This window comes from Rosa chinensis, chromosome 5 (genome assembly GCF_002994745.2).
Source record: "Rosa chinensis cultivar Old Blush chromosome 5, RchiOBHm-V2, whole genome shotgun sequence".
Lineage (NCBI taxonomy): Eukaryota > Viridiplantae > Streptophyta > Magnoliopsida > Rosales > Rosaceae > Rosa > Rosa chinensis.
In genome coordinates, this window is record NC_037092.1 from 12,605,847 (window position 1) to 12,631,931 (window position 26,085).

At 38.0% G+C, this 26,085-nt stretch overlaps 2 protein-coding genes across 2 annotated transcripts; one reads left to right on the top strand and one right to left on the bottom strand.

Annotated features, from left to right (window-relative positions):
- Positions 1-19,898: 19,898 nt before the first annotated feature.
- On the bottom strand, positions 19,899-21,252 carry LOC112203182 (transcription factor bHLH52). Its single transcript, XM_024344182.2, has 3 exons — positions 21,133-21,252; positions 20,312-21,003; positions 19,899-20,209 (listed from the first exon to the last, which is right to left on the bottom strand). Exons 2-3 carry the CDS (start codon positions 20,984-20,986, stop codon positions 20,024-20,026), a joined length of 861 nt encoding a protein of 286 aa, XP_024199950.1. The 5' UTR covers positions 20,987-21,003; positions 21,133-21,252; the 3' UTR covers positions 19,899-20,023.
- Positions 21,253-24,257: 3,005 nt separating this feature from the next.
- LOC112203183 lies at positions 24,258-25,664 on the top strand. Its single transcript, XM_024344183.1, has one exon. The coding sequence runs from the start codon at positions 24,258-24,260 to the stop codon at positions 25,662-25,664; it is 1,407 nt and encodes a 468-aa protein (XP_024199951.1).
- The last annotated feature ends 421 nt before the right edge of the window (positions 25,665-26,085 follow it).

Consider the following 26,085-nt stretch of genomic DNA (forward strand, 5'->3'; position numbering starts at 1 on the left):
ATATTCATTAGAAGGTATATCTGAGGCTAACTGCATGTTTGTAGTCTTTATTTATATAGGTTCTTAAAGCTAAACGATAGATTCTCCAAGTGTGGACAGTGATAATTGATCGATAAGTTGTTAAGGGACTGCATCGATGAAGATTTTGTTCTATGCATTTGTAACCAATGATTGATAAATGGCAGGAACTAGGAATTGCTTGGGACAACATTTGTTTTCAGAAGACGTCGATGTTTTCTGGCTTTCCAGCTACGAACAATGCAAGATCGATCATGATATAGCAGATAGTATTTAAATATAAAAACTCCAAATTGTTGTCCTATGCATACGTGTGTAGTAATGCTTGGAATCAAAGAATGGGAAATGTTTTTGTAAACATGTCTTTAAGTGTGTATACTTAGGTGTCATTAAGTTGTGGGAAGAATCTGTATAATACTATAATATATACGTATGTGATCATGATGTGGGATTCTGTGGCTCTCACTTTCAAAGATGATTAGCCTGAAAAGGAAAGGCTGAATCCGGTAGGGATGGCAATGGGGCGGGTTGGGGAATAGGGATCACAATACTCTCTCCATCTCCACCCTATTTTTCAATGAAAAATATCGGGGATTCTATTGGCCCATCCTAATAAGAATTTAACAAATAAAATAATTTTTTTCTCCATATCACCTTTTTCAAAATCAAAATTCTTGTGGTTTAAAGAAGCCATTAATGTAAAGTTAGGGTTTATTACAATGTCTTTTTTACTGTGAAATTGCAGCCATTAATGTAATGTAGTAAAAATGTATATATTTGTAGTTTATAATAATATATATATGTATATATATATATATATATATATATATTTCACAGCCATTAATGTAATGTAGTAAATGTATATATTTGTAGTTTATATATAATATATATATATATATATATAATATTAGGGCGGATTTAGGGATGAGGATCACAGTATCATCCTCGCTCCATCCTCGATCTTAAAAAATGGAGATTGGGGATCCTTGTCCATATTCCCCATTTGTTCCCTAATTTTTCCCCAATTAAGGGTGGAGATCCAACGGAGCAGAATGGAGCTCCGCCCCATTGGAGATTCCGTTTGGAGATTTTTGCCATCCTACTATCTAATCTCATTCATTGTCTTATTCAGCTTTAATAATGATTAGGCATGCAGCATATTCTCTATTTCGGCTATGAATAAACTTAGTGAAAGGCACCTTGTACTCTCCAGCTCAGAGATCAGAGCAGATTTAATGTTTGGTTGGATGAGGGGATTAATGATGCATAGACCAATACAATTGTAATTCTCCAAATCCTTGAACAAGAAGCAATTCAACCGATACCATCCATGCATGCAAGATACTAGCTAATAGATCAACTATATAAATAAAAATATATACATACATAAATATACAAATTTTTTTGGCTAAGGATGTCCTTACTTTAGCCTTAGGAACGGATTTTCAGTTTTTGCCCACTTTTCAATCACATATTCACATCTTAACCGTTCAGTTCTTAGTTCCTAATGTATAGACCATCTCTGCAAAATTTCAGCCAAATTGATGATCGTTAAAACATCCAAAATTGCAATTTACACGAACAAACCGAATTTTTCGAACAAGAACCGTTCGTGTATATTATTGTAATTGCAGTTTTGAATGCCTTAACGATCATCAATTTGGTTGAAATTTTTCAAAGATGATCTATATGTTAGGACCTAAAAACTGAACAGTTAAGATGTGAATATATGATCGAAAAGTAGTCAAAAACTGGAAATCCGTACCTAAGCTTAGGTAAGGATGTCCTTAGCCAAGAAGGACTGCATAAATATATATAGATCCTATTCAGAGCGAGGTTAGAGTTTAGGGTCACGTTTCGGTCTCATATCCACATCTTGACCGTTCAATTTTTAGGTACTAATGTATAGATCATCTCCGCAAAATTTCAGCTAAATTGATAATCTTTAAGTTACCTAACTCGTTTAAACCAATAGACGAACTGAATCTGTCAAACCTGAACCGTACTAGCTTTAAGGCAGTTTTGAATGCCTTAATGATCATCAATTTGGTTGAAATTTTACAAATATGATCTATACATTAGGACCTAAAAAATGAACGGTTAAGATGTGAATATATGATCGAAAAGTGGTCAAAAATTGGAAATCTATACCTAATCTTAGGTAAGGATGTCCTTAGCCAAGAAGGACTGCATAAATATATATATACAGATCCTATCCAGAGCGAGGTTAGGGTTTAGGGTCACTTTTCGGTCGCATATCCACATCTCGACCGTTTAGTTTTTAGGTACTAATGTATAGATCATCTATGCAAAATTTCAGCCAAATTGATGGTCGTTAAGGCATTGATAACTGCCTTAAAGCTAGTACGGTTCAGTTTGGACAGATGCAGTTCGTCCATTGGTTTAAGCGAGTTAGATACCTTAAAGATTATCAATTTGGGTGAAATTTTGCAGGATGATCTATACATTAGTGCCTAAAAATTGAACGGTCGAGATGTAGATATGAGACCGAAAAGTGACCCTAAATTCCAACCTCGCACTTTAATTTCAGAGCGAGGTCTCGCTCTTGATAGGATCTGTGTGTGTGTGTGTGTGTGTATATATATTCTTTGTAGACACAATTCTTGCATAAAACTCTAAAGAATTAACGGTTGCATGATAGTGAAAACTAGTTAAAATACTCAAATTTTAAATTTAAGGCCGGATGTCCTCTAGAACTGGCCTCTATATATATGTCCTCCTTGTACTTGAATTAGGTGTTAATTTTGGGGGAAAAATTCACCAACAGTGTCTGGACACTTAAGGGACTTTCAGAATGATACCTGGACTCATTTTTTCGTATCAACGTCGTACCTACGACAAATTTCCGTCACGGAGCCGTTAAATTTTGCACGTGAGTAACTTCATGAAGACAAAAAGACCGATTTACCCTCAAAAGTTTTGTTTTTGTTTTTCTTTTCTTTCTTTCTTTCTTTATTCTTCTTTCTTTCTTGCTTTCTTTCTTCTTCTTCTTTTTTGGTTTCTTCTTCCCCTGATTTGAATCATCAAGATTCAAATCATCTTGCTCGTCCGATTCCCACCACCGATTGCCGATCAAACACCGCCGCTGTGTCTCAATCCACCTTCATGCACCGCAGATGTTTATGGTTCCCCCCACTTTAAATCCTACAGCAAATTGAAATTGTGCACTGAGGCTTCGCCTCTCACTCCGAGTTCATCCCTGCTGCCGCCGCCGACAACTTAGCCACCACCACTCTCGTTCTCTCCTCCGACCCCCTTTTATACACCATTGATCAGAAACTCAGACCCCGCCAGCCCTCCACTCTCAAATCACAGCTCCAATTCCACCCCGCCATCCTCTCTGTCGTTCCTGACATGCAACACCACCTCCACACCATCCTCACCTGCAACTTCATCGGTCTAGCTGACAACTTCGGCCTCTAGCCAAACTTCGATCAGAGGCAATTGTAGGCAACCAAAGATTAACAACTTCGGCCTCCACACCATCCTCACCTGTAGAAAATTTGAGCTATTCTGATTCACCAGCTCCGCCACTCGGCTGCTACCCACCATTGCGCCTCGCCGATTAGCAGACAAAGAACTTGGAGCCTCCACAATAGAGAAATGGAGGCTCGCATTCTGCGTGTCCTGCGCGGCGGATATCCACACCGTCGGAGAATATGTTGTCTGAACAGAAATTGAGTTCGAGTTCCACGGCGGCAGCTCGTCGAGCTAGTCGATTGCGGCCTTGGCTTTCTTGATGACCCAATCGACGACCTTGTTGGGCCGGTCGTATTCGAGCCGGTCTTGCGCATCGTAGAATTGAATGACAGTACGGGCGGCGAGCCGGAAGTGGTGGTCCCTGGGGCCTTTGGCCGTGTAGACCTTGCTGTGGTGGTCCTTCAGGCCAGTGGCCCTTAGAATGTGGCCTCGAGCCTCCACGATTTCGCTGGCGGTGGAGGAAGAAGCAGTCCTTATACCCAAACCCAATCGAGAAGCAGCGGAGGACGACGTCATTGAGCGGTGGTGGAGGTTGTTGTGGCTCTTGTTGAGTCACAAATTACTTATGCAATTGTGCCCCATAATTATGAAAATTGATTTGTCTTCCACTCCATTTTACCCTTTTTAATCCATTTCCTTTTATTTGTAAGAAACCTTGCATTGAGAATAAAATGACCATTTGAGGCTTGAAATGTGGAGATTTGAAGCTAGGAGAAGAAGACACGGAGATTGGAAGAAAATTGCAAATCGACTTTTCCGGAGATTTTTCCGGCGACTTTTCCGGCAAACTTTTCCGGCGAGCCGCCACTCATGGAGGGTCTTTTCTCCAGCAAAGGAGGACCATGGTTGTGAAAATATCTCATCACTTGAAATTCAAATATCTCCCTACACCTTGTCCTTTTGTCACCTTGTCTATTTGGGACCATTTGGGGGACAAGGTGTAAGAGCATCTCTTGCACACTTTGGGACCAAGGAGGACACACATAGCTGATCAAGGAGAGGCCAAAGGGGATTATTCAGAATTCTTGACTCCATTCAATCATCATCATCCTATCCAAGATCCATTTTTCTCTCTAGAGAAGACACCACTATTTCCACCACTAAAACCACCATCTCCACCTCTAAAACCTCCATTTCCACCACTACAACCTTCATTTCCTCCACCATTCAACATCACAACTCATCTTAGAGATCCCAAATTTCACTATTCTTACCAATATCAAGAGCTTGGAGCAAGGAGAAGGAGGTGACTACCACCACATCATGTTCTTGGAGACCCATCTCCACCACCTCTTCCGGCATCATCAATAGTCACCCTTTACTCTCTATCTCTTTATGTATTTGATGTTTAATAGAATGTTGAAGCTTGTATATCTAGCTATGTGTGAGTAGTGAACTAGTTGGGGCTAGGGTTGAAAGCCCTAGCCAAACTTGCTTGGATTGATGCTTTTGTTTATAAATTGATGCAAATTCATGTTGTCATTCTCACATGCTAAGTCAATAGTTGAATGCATTACTTAGACCTAATCAATTTGAGTTATGTGTTTGCCATGACATGAAGTTTTTCCTAGAGATTGATTACCTCTAGGCAAAAAGGGAGCATGAAAGCACACCATGTGTGCATGTGAGGGTAGTGAGCTAAAATCACCTAGAGATAGGATTGGTTTGCTTGCTTGGTTACCTAAACTCTAAGCTTTATGCATTTAGGGGCAAATGATTGAGACCTATCCGGTAATTGAATTTGTCTCTAGGTAGTTAGCTCTAGACTTATCCGGTTAGAGTTAATAAAATGAAAGGGGTTTAAGCCTTAGTAGTCCTATCCGGATGCTAAGAGGGTAGTTGGACAATTAGCTTTGCATCATTCATATTCAATTGCTTTAATGCTTGCAAGGGAGGCAAAAGGTGAAACCCGATGCCCTAACTCCCATCCATTTGATAACAACTTGTTTTGTTTAACTTAGTTTATATTACTTGCTTTCATTGTTTCAATTTAAATAGAAACCAATCTCAAAATCAAAATCAAATCTCTACACACCATCTTGCACATACTCACCATGAAATTTGGTTCACTTGTGAGCCTTTGTTTGTGATTGTATATTTGCATATTCTTCTAGTTTTTCCTTAGGTTTTCCCTAGCTAGGAAAGGATTTTCCAATCCTCGTGGGTTCGACATCCTTACTTAATCCCCTATTCTATACCTTGTACCTCTTGCACTTGAGGGTGGCTTTAATGCTAACAACTCTCCCCCATTTTTCTTCCTGCATATTGGCAAGGAGAGAAGGAGAGAATAAAGAAACCGAAAAAGAAGATGAAGAAGAAGAATAAAGAAAGAAAGAAAGAAAAGAAAAGAAAAGGAAAAAAAAAACTTTTGAGGGTAAATCGGTCTTTTTGTCTTTATTAAGTGACTCACGTGCATCACACGTGTAAAATTTAACTGCTCCGTGATGGAAATTGGTCGTAGGTACGACGTTGATATGAAAAATGAGTCAAGGTATCACATTGATAACTTTGCAAGTTCAGGTATCATTCTGAATGTCCCATAAGTGTCCAGACACCGTTGGTGAATTTTTCTCGAGGGTAAATCGGTCTTTTTGTCTTCATTAAGTGACTCACGTGCATGGCACGTACAAAATTTAACGGTTCCGTGACGGAAATTGGTCGTAAGTATGACGTTAATATGAAAAAATGAGTCCAGGTATCACATTGATAACTTTGTCAGTTCAAGTATCATTCTGAAAGTCCCTTAAGTGTTCAGACATCGTTGGTGAATTTTTCCCTTAATTTTGGTGTGTGGAGGATATATGTTGGACCTCGGTTTTGCAAGCTTTCTCCTTGTGTCTTGCAGCTTTGGAATTGAAGTTATCTTTTAAGGATGTTTATTTACCTAAGATCAGTTAAATAAGAAATGAGTTTGCATTTGATTACCAATATATATTCATTGGCCGACTGTGTTTATTTGTACTTCAAAGAATTTTTGCATAATGCGTGAAAGATTTTATGGTTACATGCTGATATTTTTTGTTTGAAAATATTATTCATAAAAGAAAATAAGTGATAGAGCTATAAAGGGAGGTGTTCTCTAGATCCAGATGTATTGAAATTCAGCTATGATCTGATATTTCAATGTAATAACACTGGCCGATCAACTTATCCATTCTGATGTAATGAATATTGTTACAAGTTATACATGCAGGTTACATAGAAGATGCCATATAGAACCAATCAAAGCATAACCCCATTAACAATTTTCCATATATTGTTTGATAGTTGATACATTGTCATATAAGTACGTACCTTGTTTTATACATTGTCATATACGCCTCTCGGTGCAAATTGCTTGATTGGAAATCTCATTATGGTCCCGAGCTAGCTAGCTCGATCGATCATGTAGTTTTATTTGATTGCCTAGAAACTCTTTCTACGTTGGAATAGATGCCATGAAAGAACTTTTTTCCGGCCACAAGGAGTCAAGGACCCTGCAAGTAACTTAAACTAGGAACCTATTCTGATCAGTCATATGTATGGAACTATGGATTTAGGCACTTAGTGAGGGAGCCCTTATATATATATATATATATATATAGATCCTATCCAGAGTGAGGCCTCGCTTTGAAATTTCAGAGCGAGGTTAGGGTTTATGATCACTTTTCGGTCGCATATCCACATCTCAACCATTCAGTTTCTAGGTACTAATATATGGATCACCTCTGCAAACTTTCAGCCAATTTGGTGATCCTTAAATCATCCAAAACTGAAAATTACAACAATGTACACGAACAGTTCCGGTTTGACAGATTCGGTTCGTTCGTGTAAATTGCAGTTTTGGATGTCTTAACGATCACCAAATTGGCTGAAATTTTGTGGAGATGATCTATACATTAGGACCTAAAAACTGAATGGTTAAGATCAAAATATGTGATCGGAAAGTGGGTGAAAACCGGAAATCCGTACCAAAATTTCGGTACGGATGTCCGCACCTGAGAAAAATCCTATATATATACACACACATACATGGCCCTTCTAGTGAGGGATCATTTTTTTGATCTTTTATAGGGATAGGGCATTAGACTAACTTTTCGATCATATTTTCGCCTCTCAACCGTTCAGTTTTTAAGTCCTAATGTGTGGATCATTTCTGCAAATTTCCAGCCAAATTGATTATAGTTAAGGAATTCAAAATGGCGATTTAAGATTATAAGTATGAGTGGTTCAAGTTTGACAGATTTAGTTCGTCTATTGATTTAATCTAGTTTGACACCTTAACAATCACCGATTTGGCTGAAATTTTGCAGAAATGATCTAACACATTATGACCTAAAAACTGAACGGTTGAGATGACGAAATGTTATCGAAAAGTTGGTCTTATGTGGTGCACCCAATGAAATATGATGTCTAGGAAAGTCATTGAAATTAATGGTACTTAAGAGAGCCTCGCTCCACCAACATCTCTCTCTACTTTCTTGGTCATATTTGATTGGAGTTACCAAACGGATAGAGTGACTATAATGTGTCTTAGTTTGATTTTATTTTGGATTAGACTTTTTGGGACCTTTGATGTAATCATTGGTTACCTTTATTAATAAAGTATCGTATTATTATTCGATGTCATGGACATGTTTTAATTCTGAACTTTATTATTTTTCAGTATGTTTCCTGGAGAGTTGGAATGCCTTGTTGATAGTGGCAACACACATATTATATTGTGACATAGGCAACTATTTATATGGATGACGCCTAGTCGATCTTCTGTGACTACGATGGCTGGACCATCACAATTGATTCATGGTCGAGGACCAGCTCAATTTATGTTGCCAAATGGCACAAGTATTAATGTCACCGAAGCTCTATATGCTCCTAGGGCTGGAAGAACCCTATTGAGTTTTAAAGATATAAGAGCCAATGGTTTTCATGTGGAAACACATTGTGAGAATGGACAAGAGTTCCTTTGCATCACTTCGAAGGACTACGGACATAAACGAATATTAGAGAAACTTATGTGTCGCTCTAGTGGGTTGTATGCAACCACTATTCGAATTATTGAATCCAACCATGTCATGAGAGATGACTTATGGGATTCTGACACATATAGGCTTTCGCATGACCGTTTGGGACACACAGGTCGTGATATGATGATCCGTATATTAAAGACTTCACACGGACATCCATTTTTCAAAACGAAAAGAAGTCAGAACCAAAATTCGATCCAAGGTAGGGCTGGCGCCGCCTACCCCCTGCGGCCCAAAAGTGGTATTGACACCACCAATACCTCCTTGGTTCCTTTTTCTACTTCTAAAGTCAATTGCGACTTCGTGGCTCAACCAAATACTTCCCTGGTTGCTTCTAAAGCCCATCTTTCGTTTTGCAAAGCCTGCTCTTTAGCAAAATTAGGATCAAGATCATCCTATGCAAAGGACACTAAGGAAAATATTCCATTCTAACAAAGAATCTAAGGTGATATTTGTGGACCTATTCAACCAACTTGCGGACCATTTAGATATTTTATGGTGTTGGTTGATGCATCGACACGATGGTCACATGTCATGCTATTGTCCACAAGAAATGCTGCATTTGCTAAACTCCTAGCACAAATCATTAAATTAAGGGCTCACCACCCTGATCAACCCATTAAGTCAATTCGTCTTGACAATGCTGGAGAGTTTACATAAAAAACATTTGATGACTATTGCATGTCCATTGGGATTGAGGTTGAACACCCTGTTCCTCATGTTCACACCCAAAATGGTCTCGCAGATGCTGCCATTAAAAGACTTCAAATGGTCGCTAGAGCATTGGTTATGCGCACCAATCTCCCTGTTTCTGCTTGGGGCTATGCAATATTGCATGTAGCTGTGCTCATTCGTCTGAGGCCTACTGCCACTCAACCCTTTTCTGCGTCCCAGATGGTTACTGGATATGAGCTGATGTCTCACACTTACGCATATTTGGGTGTATAGTTTATGTGCCAATTGCGCCGCCACAGCGCACCAAAATGGGTCCTCAAAGACGATTAGGCATTTATGTTGGATATGACTCTCCAACCATTATCCGCTACTTAGAACCCTTGACAAGCGATCTATTTACCGCTAGATTTGCGGATTGTCACTTTGATGAGACAGTCTTCCCATCGTTAGGGGGAGATAGGAACAATAACGTTCAACAGGAATGACTGGAATTGTTGTGGTCTGTCCCCACTTTGTCTCATCATAATCCCCGAACCGCACATTCCGAAATTGAAGGACGGAGAATTCTCGATCTTCAGAACGTAACAGACTCTATGCCTGATGCTTTTTCTGATATCGCTAAAGTAACAAGATCACATATACCTGCTGCAAATGTGCCTGCAAGGATTGATGTCCCTAAAAATCATGGACATGGCGCCACCCCTAGGGGTATTGGGCATGGCGCCGCCACCACTAATAGTGATGGAAATGTGGCTCGGGCCAGGCTCCCAGCAAGGAAACTTGAGAGGCCCAAAGGTTCGATGGATTCTCGCCCGAGAAAGAAAGCGAGTTTAGCACAGAAAGATCCATTAATCATCGACATAAATAACCTGTCTCATGAAGATATTCCGGATTATGGTTATGTCCAAGAGACATCATTGGGGGACGCTCCAATGTTAGAACCAATTCCAGGGAATATGGAGATCTCCATGAATTACACTAGTGTACATCAGACGTTGAATCGAGATTCTATTATCCTTGATGATGTGTTTGCATATTCTATTGCTCAAGGAATTATAGAACACGATGATATCGAACCTCGCTCCGTTGAAGAATGTCAATAAAGAGCAGACTGGCCTAAATGGAAAGATACGATCCAGGTTGAATTGGATTCACTAATAAAGAGACAAGTATTTGGGCTTATAACGCTGACACCCCCAAGTATAAAGCCTGTTGGCCATAAATGGGTCTTTGTTAGAAAGCGTAATGAGAAAAATGAGGTTGTTAGATACAAAGCCCGCCTTGTGGCGCAAGGTTTCTCACAACGCCCTGGAATCGACTACGAGGAGACATATTCTTCCGTAATGGAAGTTATAACGTTCCGTTATCTTGTCAGTTTGGTAGTTTTCGAAAAACTTGACATGCAGCTTATGGATGTGGTTATAACATATCTCTATGGGGATCTAGATTCAGAGATATATATGAAGGTTCCAGATGGACTTCAATTACCCAAGTCAAGTGGCTCTAAACTACGGAGCGCGTTTTCAATAAGATTGAGATGCTCACAATATGGATTGAAACAATCCGGATGGATGTGGTATAACCGTCTAAGTGACTACTTGATTGGGAAGGGATATGTCAACAATGAAATATGCCCATGCGTGTTTATAAAGAGGACAAGTTCCGGATTTGTAATTGTAGCAGTTTATGTCGATAACATGAACCTAATTGGAACTCTAGATGACTTAAAGGAAACTGCTAAGTACTTGAAATCCGAATTTGAGATGAAAAATCTTGGAAAAACACGGTTTTGCCTCGGACTAGAACTCGAGCACCGTAGTGATGGGATTATGATCCATCAGTCAACATATACTCAAAAATTATTAAGGCGCTTTAATGAAGATAAAGCAAAGCCTGTGAGTACTCCCATGATCGGTCGTAGTCTTGAGCTTGAAAAAGATCCGTTTCGTCCAAGGGATGAGGACGAAGACTTATTAGAGGCTGAAGTGCCCTATCTAAGTGCAATAGGCGCATTATTGTACTTAGCTCAATGCACAAGACCGGACATCTCATTTGCAGTGAACTAGTTAGCTCGACACAGTTCTGTGCCAACACTCCGCCATTGGATTGGTATAAAGACAATCTTTCGATACTTGAGAGGTACGATTGATATGAGCTTGTTATATCCCTACAGAGAGAAAAGAAATAACGGAAGTGTGAGATCAGACTCCACAAGGCAAAACGCCACCTTCCGTGCTCCTCCTCCCTTCCATCAAAATGACAACGATGTCTTGATGGGTTTTGTTGATGTAGGGTATCTCTCTGACCCTCACAAAGGTCGCTCCCAAATGGGTTATGTCTTTATCATGGGAAGCATTGCGATATCTTGGAGGTCTACAAAGCAGACCCTTGTTGCTACTTCCTCAAATCATGCAGAGATTATCGCTCTACATGAAGCCGTGTGAGAATGCATATGGCTAAGGTATGTAGTTAGACACATTCGAGGAACTTGTGGTTTGAAGTCTACCACAGATGAACATACATGCATTTATGAAGATAATGCAGCTTGTATTGAGCAACTGAAGTTAGGTTTCATCAAGGGCGACAACACCAAGCATATATCGCCTAAGTTCTTTTACAATCAGCAACGACAAATACTTCTAAATATTGAAGTGAATCAAATCCGTTCAGAGGATAATGTAGCGGACTTGTTTACCAAGTCGTTACCTAAATCCACCTTCGAGAAACATGTGAAGAGCATCGGATTAAGAAAATTATACGAACTCCTATAATTGTAGAAATCAGGGGGAGACCTTGACATCAGGGAGAGGTATGATGTCTACATGTTCGATCTCGAAGAGTGAAGGACATGTTGTGCTCTTTTTGCCCTTCGACCAGGGTTATTTTTGTCCCACAGAGTTTTTGTTACCTGGCAAGGTTTTTAGTGAGACAACGATCAAAGCGTCATCACCGAGTTTGAGCGGTACAAGGGGAAATGTTGAAAGATGTCGACTACTCCACATTCAAGCGCGTTGTGCTCTTTTTCTCCTTCGACCAAGGTTGTTTTTTCCCACACGGTTTTTATTACTTGGCAAGGTTTTTGACGAGGCAACTTAGAAGCGCATAGCAGAGGCAACACTATTGACATGGAATATCCAAAGTGGAGTGTTGTGAATGATAATGATTATTCATGCAATAGGTATTGCTTAATGTATGCGATTGACAGACTCGTAATGTATGCGATTGACATACTTGTAATGTGCGATTGATTAGTATAGCTATTATGTATTGCCTTTTGTATACATGATGTAACCCTATATAAACCTCATGGTGAGATGAATACAATACATATTTTTCCAATTCTCTACAACAATTATAAACCTCATTGGCGATGCCAACATGCACAAGACATATCCCCTCCCTCTCTTTTGCTTTGATTATATTCATGGTACCAATGTATATATATTGCACTTTAGTATTTAACTTTAAAAGAACATTATATATACTAACTAGCTATCACCCTGCATATTTTCCTCAGACCTAGCTAGCTACAAATCATCTAATTATTGATCATATATATATATATATATATATATATATATATATGTAAGCGTTTCTTAATATATTTCACTTGATCGATCTTAGTTAGTGCTTTTCGTAGTATTCATATTGCTTAAGGATTAGGTGATCTACATCCTGAGGTGTAGGGCAGCTGTCATATATCTGTTGCGTCTAGCCCTTGGGATGCAGATTACCTCATCCTCATTGGCAATGCAAGCTAGACTTAATTATTATAGATATTCATTCATGCTTAATTAGTTTGCTTTCTTCTATTGTATCTGTAGGAGATCTTTTGGGTTTTATTTACTACTGATGAAGTGTTTAGGGAAGAGGTTACGCTTTGATTAGTACTGATATTATTGGGTAAGGATCGGGTAATCTGCATCCTGAGGTTTAGATTAGCATGCTTAATTACATGCTAGCCTTGGGATGCAGATCGATTTACCTAATCCTCACTAGCAATGCTATACTAATTAGCGATACTAAATACTTATGAATGATTGAAACAAAATCATTGAAAGAACCCAACACTGGTGTATATATCTGGAACGCTTCTCAAACCAAGAGAACTTGATCAATCGTAACGTACCACTGTACCAGTAACATCGATCCTTCATGTCATAGTGGGTTGTCGGCTGCTGCATGCCATGCTCCTAAAACAGGTAATATTGTCTTTTTTGAATTTCGAAATTTAAAGAGAATTCAAAGCCAAAGGATAAGTCTGCTGAAATATCTCTTTAATTTGAATTTCAAAAGGTTTCAGGAGTCTTTATATAGAACAAATGGTTGGTTTCCAACTTTCCATTACATAACATCATTAGACGTTTTATACCGGCCGTCGGCCGAGCTCCTTTTTCTTGTTTCTCATAGAGAATTACACTCAATACATTCGTTGGAGCCCTCTCTATTGGCCTGGTGCTACGAGGACTTGGTCTAGGATGGGCGTATCTTGGTGATCAGACGCCTGCAAGATTAGAAGCACTTCAGTACGGGTAGGGGTGAAATTAAGAACACGGCAAGCCTCTATCTGAGTTTCAAGTTAGTTTTCTTGATTTGTAGTTTTCTTTTATGCTGTATCATACATTTGAACTTAATCATTAATAATATATATCAAATCAGTTGTTTATTTGTGTGATACCTTGGACTTATTACCTGTTTTGTCAGGAAACATCTTATTCCTTGTGTTATATTTTTCTCTATGTGATTCAAATTTGAGATTTTAATAAGACCTTTAAGAGTTCTAGTACGTGGGCTATAAATTTATCAGTCACTTACAAAGAGTTGGGTAAAGTTATGGTATGTTAACATTTCTCATACATCAACTATTTTTACTACTTTAAGTTTGAGGACTAATATTACTATTTTGAGGACTCATACGGTAAACTAAGAAAATTTACCACTTTAAGGACTCATGTTACCACTTTGAGGACTAATATTACTATTTTGATGACTCATGTGGTAACTAAGAAAATTTACCACTTTAAGGACTCATGTTACCACTTTGAGGACTAATATTACTATTTTGATGACTCATTTTACAACTTTTAAGGCAATTGTATGCATGTCATACATTAACACATTGTAAAATTTTCCCAAAGAGTTATAGTTACCATTAGAGCAAGATATAAAATGTGTTAGCTATGCAGTTCCAATATGGCTTGAAGCTAACTTTTGGGAGTACACACACACACACACACCCCTCTATGTGCTATACAGATGTTGGAGATGAGCCATTTTTAATAAATTACAATGAGATGTCTATTAAAATTACTTTCTTAGAATTAATTACTTCATTCTCATGGGTAAAGTTATGATATGTTAATATTTCTCATACATAAACTATTTTTACCACTTTAGGGACTCATGTTACCACTTAGAGGACTAATATTACTATTTTGAGGACTCATATGGTAAACTAAGAAAATTTACCACTTTAAGGTTTGAGGACTAATATTACTATTTTGAGGACTCATGTGGTAACTAAGAAAATTTACCACTTTAAAGACTCATGTTACCACTTTGAGGACTAATATTACTATTTTGAGGACTCATTTTACCACTTTTAAGGCAATTGTATGCATGTCATACGTTAACACATTGTAGAATTTTCCCATTCTCATACTCATTCAAAATAATAACGTGTCTTAATAGTTATTCATAACAGCGGTCAATATGAATTTGACACTATAAACACTAAATGAAGCCAGATTGATATAATGTTTCCTGGGTCAATGTGAGAGTTGAAATTAACCCAAATGGCATGGAAATCAAATTTCCTCTTAAAAATCTTGTTACTGAATTCATCTTCTCATATTAGTGTGTGTGTGTGTGTATATTCATTGGGATAAATCTGTTGACTATAAAAAAAAAAAAAAACAGATCTCTCCTAATTAGTAGACTATTTCATAGTTACCAATTTCCTCTTAAACAAACTTTTTTGTTGGGGTTGATGTTGATTTAGTTAAAGGAAATTTGGAAAGAAAACACTGGGGTGTGTGTTAGATATTAGAAGTAATAATCTGTCGGGTCTATAGAGCAGCTCTCTAACTATATTGCAGGAGACCAATTTGGACTCAAAATCTCGAGTACATGTAGGGATAAACAATCTTAACCACCAAAGCTATTATTTACCATTAAAACATGCGGAGCTTCCTCTACCCACCCAGGTGGGTGCTCACCTAGGGTCTCCAACGGTGCGTGTAATATACGCGCTGTTAGGATCCTAAGCCAAAAAAACGTCTAGATCGCAGTAAAACAAGTTTTACTACACTCACCCTTGCACGTGATATATGAGATAACGTAAAACAAAAAGAGATAAGAGAATTTTCAGCCGCATAGAACGGTTAGAACCCAAATGAGAAGAGGAGACGCAGAAATTGGGAAGGAGAGATCGAATCAAGCTGATTAAACCTCAGCATCAGTGCCTTCTGCCGATTCTCCTCTTTCTTGAAGTCGACGCCGTTCCCGAATCAGGACCTCCCCTTTCCGGCTACTTTGGTGCCTTCCGCCGATTCCCCTGTTTCTTGAAGTCGACGCCGTCCCGGAATCAGGACCTCCCCCTTCCCCTCTTTTTAAAACTGCCCCGCCGATTCCCCTCTGTCGGTCTGGTGTGATCCTATGTCAATGGTATAGTCGTCGGCAACAATCGCAAGTTGGCGTAAATTAAATCCGAGTGAGTTCGAGTCACCGAAATTGTGAAGGATTTCATTATTTGGGTTACTGGGTTTTGGGCAATTTGATCTTTGGGGCTGCTCTTTCAGGACCAGAACAACATTAGCAGGTTATTCATCTGTGATTTTTGTATAGTCAATTGTTTTTGTTTATATTTGTTCCTGCGTATCATAAATATTGAATAGTGAATTAGAGTTTTACCGGAATGTATCACCGGAAATACTGAACAGGTGATGGGCTTCATGATGGAGGAGCATAATCAGAAGAATTTTGAAGAGTCCAACTCAGGACCAAAAGGGGTACATTTGGTGGATTCGGCTAATTTGGATGTCGCATGTTTAGAAACAGAAATTGGGAGGTTGACATACACAGTTGATTGCATGGAACCCAAGTTGGAGGATTTAAGATTACATGTATTTAACTTAGAACATGCGATGCTTGAAATATTGAAGGGTGATTGTATTGAGGAAATTGTTTCTGAGGTTGTCGAAATTGTGAGTTTAAAGGCCAATAAGACTCATAACCTGTTGAGTCGAACTGTTGGTACAACCTTTGTGGAGCAAATGGATGAGGATTTGTTTGGTAAACATGGGAGAAGCAGTCAAGACCCACTAAAAAAATTGACCAACTCACCAGTGCTGGATGGCTATGCTGATGAGTAGGGCTGTAAATAGGTTCGATACAGCTCGTGTTCGACTGGTATTCGGCTCGATTTTAGCTCGTTCGGCTCGTGTTCGTAAGATAAATGAGCCGAGCTTGAGCTCAATAATAAGCTCGACAAAATAACGAGCCGAGCTTGAACAATAATATATTCGGCTCGTCTAGCTCGTGAGCAGCTCGAGTTTGTTAAAACTCAACATGTATTAAAGCTCAACTCATGAAAATTTATAATATAAATAAAAATATAATTTTTTTAATCTCAAATCTTTAATTCTTTTTATTATCTTCCTTTTCAATTGGAAGAGAATCTGAGCATTTAAGTAAAATCTATTACAATAAAGTCAAAAGGGATTTGTGTGATGGTTAGACATCAAATTTGGATTATTATTTTAAATTTTCTTTCTTCCTTTTTTATTTTTTATTTTTAAATTTAAAGTCAAAAGAGCCAAGACGAGACTATTCAAGCTCGAGCTCGTCCAATAAATTGAGCCGAGCCGAGCTTAGCTCGGGCTTAAGAAAAATATTCAAGCCGAGCCGAGCTTGAGCATGGAAAAAAAAAATTCAAGCTTTAACCCGGCTCGAACTCGATAAAAAACAAATGAGCCGAACATGATCACTTTGGTATTCGCTCCGGCTCGGCTCATTTACACCCCTACTGATGAGGGACCCCATGAGGAACTCATACATGATGAAGTAGCTTCGTGAACACTCCCACCCCCTTGATAAACTGATTAATGTACAGAATGCTATATTCTTTTTAAGTTATTTTTCAACTAAAATTATGTGATACTATTAGAAAATTATATTGTCACCGCCATCATATCAACGCCGCTCTAACTTGCAAACTCTATTTGTTGGTGAACACAGCACAAACCTGACCTCGTTACGAGGGTTAAACAGCAGCCACAAAAGACTCTTCGTTCTCGGAAGCAACAAAGGAGTAAACCCAAAGCCCCAATTTTTGCAATAAGCGGTCTCATCACACCTGAGAATGCACATCTCATGAAATTTTTATTTAGGAAGAATGGAATTGGAGAAGACAAGTGGAGGTAAAAAATTATCCTATTATTTTGTGTAATTACTTATCATTATAATTGTAGGCTCTGATATATGTTCCTAAGTTATTGTAATTGTAGTTTAGTCTGATATGAACCTAGTTATCTCTTTATTCATGAAATTTTATCCACTGTTGTCAAACTAATATTGGATTTATAGCATAATACTATATCTAAGTTCATCTGTGTATGTTGGAACCCGGTCATGTTATCATACATGTATTTTGAGTAACCTAGTCCAAGATGGTTAAATAACCTAGTTTTATTGAAAATAGATAAAGTTTGATGTCATATATACAAAAGAAAGCTATGACTAGTAGATGAATACGAAGTTTACGGTTATAAAATTGAAAAACCTAATTTTATTCATTCTCATTTATATTACAAAGAATTAGTTGTTCTAAAGTTGGTAATACCAAAAACCGAAATACTGAATTTGGTAGATATGATTAAAAATAGAAAATTTTGGTTGGTAATTGGTAGCTCAATTTTGAAACCGAAAGCTTTGGTTTTGAAGTTTGTAATACCTATAACCGAGTCGAACCGACCGAGTGACAGCCCTAGTATGAGCTATATAAACCAATTTAAAAATTCAGAAATTCTACTGTCCTTTTGATACAGCTCATCTTATGGAAGTATAAGAGTAAAAAGGGTCGACCATTTTGTTCCACATTGAAATGACGGCAGATGGGGTTAATAATTTTACACAGTACATACTAAGACGCCATAAACATATGGGTAATCTCAAATTTATCAATTTTCAATTTCGATTATATGGATCGCACAAAATCCTTATATGCCTACTAATGTAGTCTAACTTGTTTATTAGTTATATAGGAAAATATACATCTCATAACCAACAAGGCTGAGGACATAGAATTCATGAAATTCAACCGTTGGATGTTTTCATGACATGAAGAAATTATTATGATCAAAATTTCAACTATTTTCATCTTCGTTTGGGTCTTGATTTTTTTGGTCAACCATAAACCCTAAATACACTCAAAACTAATATGCACATAACCACCCATCCACAACTTCTTTTTTCAAACTATCAGGTCTCACACTCTTGTGGGTATAAGATATATAAACCAATTTAAAAATTTTGGAAATTTTAGTTTCTTGTGGTTCAGCTTCTCTTAGATAAAGTATAAGTGTAAAAATGGTCGACCGTTTTGTCTACATTGAAATGACGGCGGATGAGGTTAATAATTTTATATAGTAAATTCATGTCACTAATTGCCACCAAATTTGAGATAATAAATTCAGTTTATTATACATTGAAAAAAAAAAATTTAATTGCCATCATATTTCAGATAATAAATCCAGTTTATTATAAATTGAACAAAAAAAAAAAATTGAAAACCAAAAGGGGATGATGACACGGCTCGAACTTGAGCTGCCACCCCAACCCATCACGCATAAGCCACCGCGTCAACACCATCACGAATGATTATTGACCTTTATTTATCAACTTTAATTCTTCTCAGAGCTGATTCTTTGTCTTCCTTCTCCAGAACCTGCGATTTCAAAGTCTTTGAGGAGTTAATCCCTTCTTCAACATTCTCCCAAATACAATCAGAAATCCATCTATTTACCCATTCGATCCACCATTTAATTCCTAAACCCACATATCCTAAATCAAACACGATCTAGTTTCACCTTCGACTTCTAGAAGAGGGTCACAGTAGAAGAGGATCACAGTCTTGATTGGCTTCAGAAACTTCAACGAGCAAAGGCGGAGAAGATGAAAGAAAATGAAGATGAAAAATAGGACTGCAGGACCTCTGTCTTTGTTCCTTCATAGCTTGTATCAGTTTCCAATTTCACCTTCGTTCCGCCATAGATCCGGATTAAGTATTTTGTTTTATTTACCCGGATTTTTACCTCTTTGACTGTGGATTTTTTTTTTAAACAAGTTAACGGTTGACGGTGACGGGCTTCGAATACAAACGGCTGATCTGATGGCTCAGATTGCATAGTCGCCTCAGAAAGCTCAATCTCTTGACAACGCCTTAGGTGACCACCCACCTAGGTGGGTAGAAGAATTTTCGTAAAACATGATGCTAATCTCATAAAAACAATTAAAAAAAATCTCATAAAATCTGACAAGAAGCTGATTTCATTCTTTTTTGCCATTGAATAAATAACAATTCATAATAAAAACGAACACACCCTACACGTACAACCGAATGAGCAAGACAGACACAACAAGACCTAAAGACACTGAAATATTTCTTGAAACAAGAAATTTACAAGAAATTGGTTAGGCATCCTATAACTAAAACCTACTACATCAAAACTTAATTAGCAACAACAAATTAAGTTAAGAAACAAATTAATCACCCTTCTTTGACTAGCTAGAAGAATCAGCGACTCTTGTTATCAGCCAATATTTCACAGCAACTTAGCAATGTTGTCCTTGAGCAATGGCTTTGATTGGATGTCTTGATTGTTTGCTAGGGTTTCAACAAATTCTCTTGAAACCAAGCACTTTTGTTCTGAGTACAACTTCTCCTGAACAATTGGGGATGCAAGAACATGAAGACCTTCCTGATTATGCAACCGTTGGCCTTTCTTTTCCTGCAATAACCAATTAATTAATGTATAAATCATTTGATCTTCAATAAAAAGGAAAAATAAATTAAGTGGTAAACAAAACAACTTATTTTACTAAACAGTTACCTGCATTGAATCCATGAGTTTGAGCATTGCTACTTGTGCCTGCAAGAACTTAATGTACTTATAAGCAGCTTGCAACATTTCAGCAGTATTCATCTTGCTCCCACTGGGAACCAGCCTCCCAAGCTCATTAGTCTTCTCTGTTATCCTCCTCCTCCTCTCGCGGGCCGCAATGCTCTGTGGAGACAAGCTCACTCCTCCATTACTGTTGGCCTTCACTTTCGCCGAAGTGCTAATATCCTTATTGCTTAGTCTACAATTAGCATACAATTGGGCTGCTGACTGCTGTTGAATCTGAATTTCAGGAGGGGGCAAAGGTAGCTGAGGCTGCACGAACTCTGGTATCATACTTGGACTTGGTACAAACCCATTGAAGCTGGAATGGAATTGTTGATGGGTCTTTTGACGTTTTGGGTACTCATCATGATAATAGTATTCATGATCGTCAAGAGGAAGGAGGAATTCTTGGTCACTGAAAAATGTTTGGGAGAGAAGTAGTGGGTTTGGATCATCAAGAGCTAAGCTGTAGTCCAGACCCAAGATTCTTGCTGCTGCCAGCTCATCCTGTTGGGTCTGGAAGCTAAACATGTGATCATAGTCTGGGTTAGGGTTATGGTTGTTACTGAGAAGCTGAAGAGACCCCCAATCTGCGCAAAAAGTAGTACTCATAGCAGCCATGGAAGTTAAACTAGAACCTGAAATTAAGAAATGTACTGTATACTTTAAGCATGCAAAAAGAGGAAACTTAACCGTAAATTAATTAAGACATTCTCTGAGGTATAGACTAGAGAGAGAGGGATGGAGGGAGAGAGAGATATATATACCTGAGAGAATTAGATTCTTGTGTCTGCGGACCTTTCTGGTTTTTGAATTGCAATGGACCTAAAGACTAGCAATTAACAAACCTTATCGAAGTATACAAACACTAACCAACTAAAACAAACACCTGCCTGCTGACTACTCTACTACTCTACGCTATATATCACTGACACACGCTCAGCAACTGTTGACAGTGAGAGAGAGATAGAGAGAAAGGAAGAGAGAGATGCGGGAAGGTGGGCAGTTGGTTTCATTTCTTTAGGCGCAGATAAAGGAGGCGATGGTGATAACCACCATCTCCTAATTACTAGCACACACTAACCCCTGATTTGAGTAATAATTATCTAGTGTTGGAGTACCACGTATCTGTGGTTCTAGCCAATAGAATAGCGACACCTCTTTAAAGGCCAGATGCTATTGGCTAAACAAAAAAGGAGAAGACAAGATCGATTCATATTATCAAAATAAGACCACGTGGACTAATCAGATTGTTTTGGATCACAATTATTCTATTTCCTCCCATTAAACCCTAACTCCCTTTTTATTTCTAGGATTTATTTCGCTATAACCGTTATGATTGATTACTTATTTGATTAGGGCTATTAATTCGATAACTGTATATACCCAATTATTTCTTAACGTCCTATTGTATTAATATTGGTACTTTTGTACGTTGATCGCACTATATAATTAATTTATAAAAATGATATTTCTTTTGTTTTTCTCTGGGTAAGGTCAAAGTTCGAAAAATCGCTAGACGCTAGTCGGGAGGTGGGCAGGAGACTAGCTCTCAGACGCCTAGGCTGGCGCCCAAACTGCGCCTAGGCGGTTTTAGTTTTTTTTTTTTAATTTTAATATATTTTTATAACATATAAAAATATAAATAAGAGTATACATATATATATATATATATGTATAGATATATATGAAGACTTATTGTTAAAATAAATAAGAATAATTGTAATCAAAAATAAAATAAAATAAATAAGAATAATGAGAATATACGATAAGAATTTTATTCCCAGATTCCAATCCCATTCGAACACATGATCTGTTGGCCACCAAGAATAAAGGGACACATGATTTCAATCACCCTATCTCTCTGTAAATTCCAGTCCTCTCTCTCCTTTGTTATCTCTGCCGTCATGGCTATGTACCATTTACTCAAGAACTCATGTGCTCGCCTGATTTTCACTATCACAACCCTCTCACTTCATCACTCTCGCTCATTCTTACCGTGAATAGTGCTTTGACGTTCCCTATTCAATACAAACCCAACAAATTACATGGACACCTGCAAGAGAACCCGACAGATTACATCGGCAAACTAGGAGGCAAGAACCCGACTTGGAACAACCGGTTCCTCTTCAAGTGTCTCATCCGATTTCCCTTGTCAGGGAGACCTCGGGGATCATGATCGAGATCTACGTCGTTGGTTGCATCTATTGACCAACTTGTCTAGTGACATATTCATGGTTTACCGTAGCTTCAGATTTGACTACAGGCCGCCTAGCGCCCAAGGGCCTAGTCCCCCGCCTAGGCCGCCTCGGCGGACACCTAACTCCATCCCGCCCAACCCCACCGATTTAGCACTACTCGAGTCGGAGAGTTGCCGCCCAGGCCGCCTGAGCCAACTCCATACTTTACTAGAATGTGAAGGACCTGGGCTAGCCTAGGCTTTAAAGCGAAGCCTAAGCCCTATCAAATCTAAAATGGGTTGGGTAAGCTCACCACATAAGCCAAAAAATAGGGTTGGGCTTGGGCATGCCCATTGGCCCTGGGTTGATTTTACATGCCTTATATAAGATACAGAAAACTGCATTTGATTATTATATATATTTTTTTAGAAATAATGAGAACACTTCATTTACTCATGCATATAATATTACAAAGGAACCCGTCACGGTGTGACCCAGACAAAATGAGCCCCCCACTTACACATAATATTGTTCTCCATACAAAAGTAACCCCTAATAAGGAATTTACTCAAAATCTCCACTATCAGGCCCTAAGTCAATCCTCGAAGTGACATGTTAACGTTATTAATTAAAACAACATAAACACGTACACTATGATTTCTAAAGCTGCATTTGATTATTATTTTAGTTTTGCTAAAATAAAAAAACTAATTCAGTTATGTATATTGGAAGACATATTACCCATTGTGATTACATTCACACTATGACAAGGATTACACGGAGCGTTTGGATAAAAAAAATTTAAATTATGTAGAAATTTATAAATAATGAAATCTTTTCTCAAAAAAAAAAAAAAAATGAAATCTACAACTTCATCAATTAGAATTCCATCAATTACAAATTTTGTTTGATTATATTGGTTTAGGATTTAAATCTATAATAAATTTAAAAAAATTATAAAAAAATTAAAGAGAAAAATATACCTTATTTTGGAAATGAATAAATAATTTAAATTCAATGCTACAAAGAAGTTTGACATGACACATTCTTTTGTAGAAAATTGAAATGAGGAATTCGGAGAATTAATTTTTTTTATGAGAGAAATTTAAAATTTTCAAGTTGAGAATGCAAAGGGAATTGATTTTTCACTTTCAATTAAATTCCACCATATCTTTATCTTATACAATTAAGCTAATTCTTGAGGGAATTGTTAAATTTTTAAACTATCATATATGTCCTCACATAATATAAATATTAATAAATAAATTATTTCTACATGTGGATAAGATAGTCAATAGGCTATATCATATTTGAAAAAAATTGCAATACCTCACATGAAAAAAGAAGAAGCTTCCTCAAAATCAGGAGAGAAGTTACTGTAACTTTTTTAATTCAAAAAAAAATAAAAAATCAATTGACATATGCAGAGCACATGTTAAGGGGTTGATATTCATATTAAAGGAAATGGATAGAGTTCTCAGCCTTATCCCAAATGGCTATGAAATAGGCATAGGGAAATCTTTATAGATATGTTTGGAAAATAACAAAATGCATGGAAGTGGTGTTCTAACCAACAACAACCAGCCACCCATAAGCAATCTGATTAGTAATTTGATTCCATCCCTAAACCCAAATACATGGTCATCGTTTCAACTTAAATTACTTACCCTAGCTCCTTGTTCGTGATCGATTTCGTCATCACCAAGACAACCATGAGTACCGGCATTCCCTTAAGCTCTGTGGTTAATGCGCTTGGCTTGGCCACAACTACCCGAATTGATGATCTCCCCAACTTTATATTGGCGGAAATCCTTGCTCGACTTCCTCGCAAAAAAACAGTATTTCGAGCCAAGTGTGTGTCCAGGCGTTGGTTGAGTCTCCTCTCAGACCCTTATTTTGTTAGGACCTTTTTAAGTCTCCAAGGCGTTGATGAAGGAAATGCATTTATAGGTGCAGGTATTCTTGTTGTTTTGCCCTTCCCTAAGAATAAACTCAGACCCAAACTTGAAGTCCATGCGCATCCGGTAGTCAAAACAAAAGAAAGCCATTTCTCTCTGGATTTCCTCCCATGTTTTCAAGAAGAGAAAGAACGAGAGGTTCGACTATTGGTGGCAGGAACATATAATGACTTGGTTTTGTGCTGCAAAAGCTACAGAACCTACGAGGAGGATGGGGAGATTTACTCCATCCGTAATCCTTACTACATCTGTAATCCATATACGAAGCAGTGGGTTGCTCTTCCTCCGAACCATCTCAGAGTCCCCTTCGGCTGTGGAACACTTGTGGGATTCATCTGTGAACCATACTTTAGGTACTCTGCAGATGGCAAAGAAGAACAAACTAGTAGTATCACCCTTAATGCCGAGTATAGGTGGAGTGTTGTGCAAATGGTAATTTGTTTTCTATCATCAACGCTTGAATTACATATGGAGATCTTCTCTTCCGAGACTCGACAGTGGAAGCAATTGGTTGTACAATGCCCACCAAGCTTTATATGTTTGGGTGCTGGTTCGGAGGTCGTTGCTTACAATGGAATGTTGTATTGGTTGTTAGGTGCTAATAATAATATTGTTGATTTGGATCCAATGTTCAGTAGTGATGTTATTGATCAATGCCGTTTTGGTATCAACGGCACCATATATACATACATGTGTCTAGGTGTTTGCGGCGGACGTCTGCGGATGTGCCAGAGGGATTTTGTAGGTAAGCAGGATTTTGTAGGTAACCGTCACCTAAGTGTTTGGGAGTGGAAAGAAGAGGTGGATGACAATGGATGCAAGATGCAAAAATGGTGCTTGATAGTTGACCGTCTTTCCATCAACCAGCTGGTTTTAAAATATCCTTTGATCTCTGAAAATAAATTGCCGTATGGTAGGAAGTTTCAGGTGCTAGGTTTTCACCCATACAATGAGGATGCGGTGTTTTTGGAGACTGAGCACCCAAATTGCATTGCTCTGTGCAATATGCGCGAAAGAACCCTAGAGATGGTTTCAGAATTTGATCCTAAGATCAATTTGGAAAGCTGGTTTGGAAGTTGGTTTCGCTCTGCGTGTTTGGGAAGCAGAAACGTCTACCCATATGTGATCCCGTGGTTGCCTACACCTGTCCCTAAACTCTAGTCTACAAGCTGGTGAAATGATCGAGTGAGCTTCCTTAAAGCATTGGCTGTTACGAATACTCTCTTACAACTTTTTTATGCCTGCCGTTGAGCAGTAGTTCTATTATTTCAAGCACATTATTCATTGTCTTGTTTTCCTGGCCATTTTATCTATTATTATTTAACAATCTAATTTGATGACCATTACTGATACTCTGTTAGCCAAGTAATTAACTTTAATAGGGGGCTGACTGCTTTCTTTAAGAAAAAGAAGAAAAAAAAACTACAAAACAATCCATCTACTGGTTCTCATGCATATCGCGCGCAGATACAGAACTTACCCACCCACCAAGGCCCAAGCAATTAAGAACACAATGAGAAACAAACACTGCAGCTTACAATTCCTCATCTTCCTCACTTATGGATGGATTACTCATCAAGAA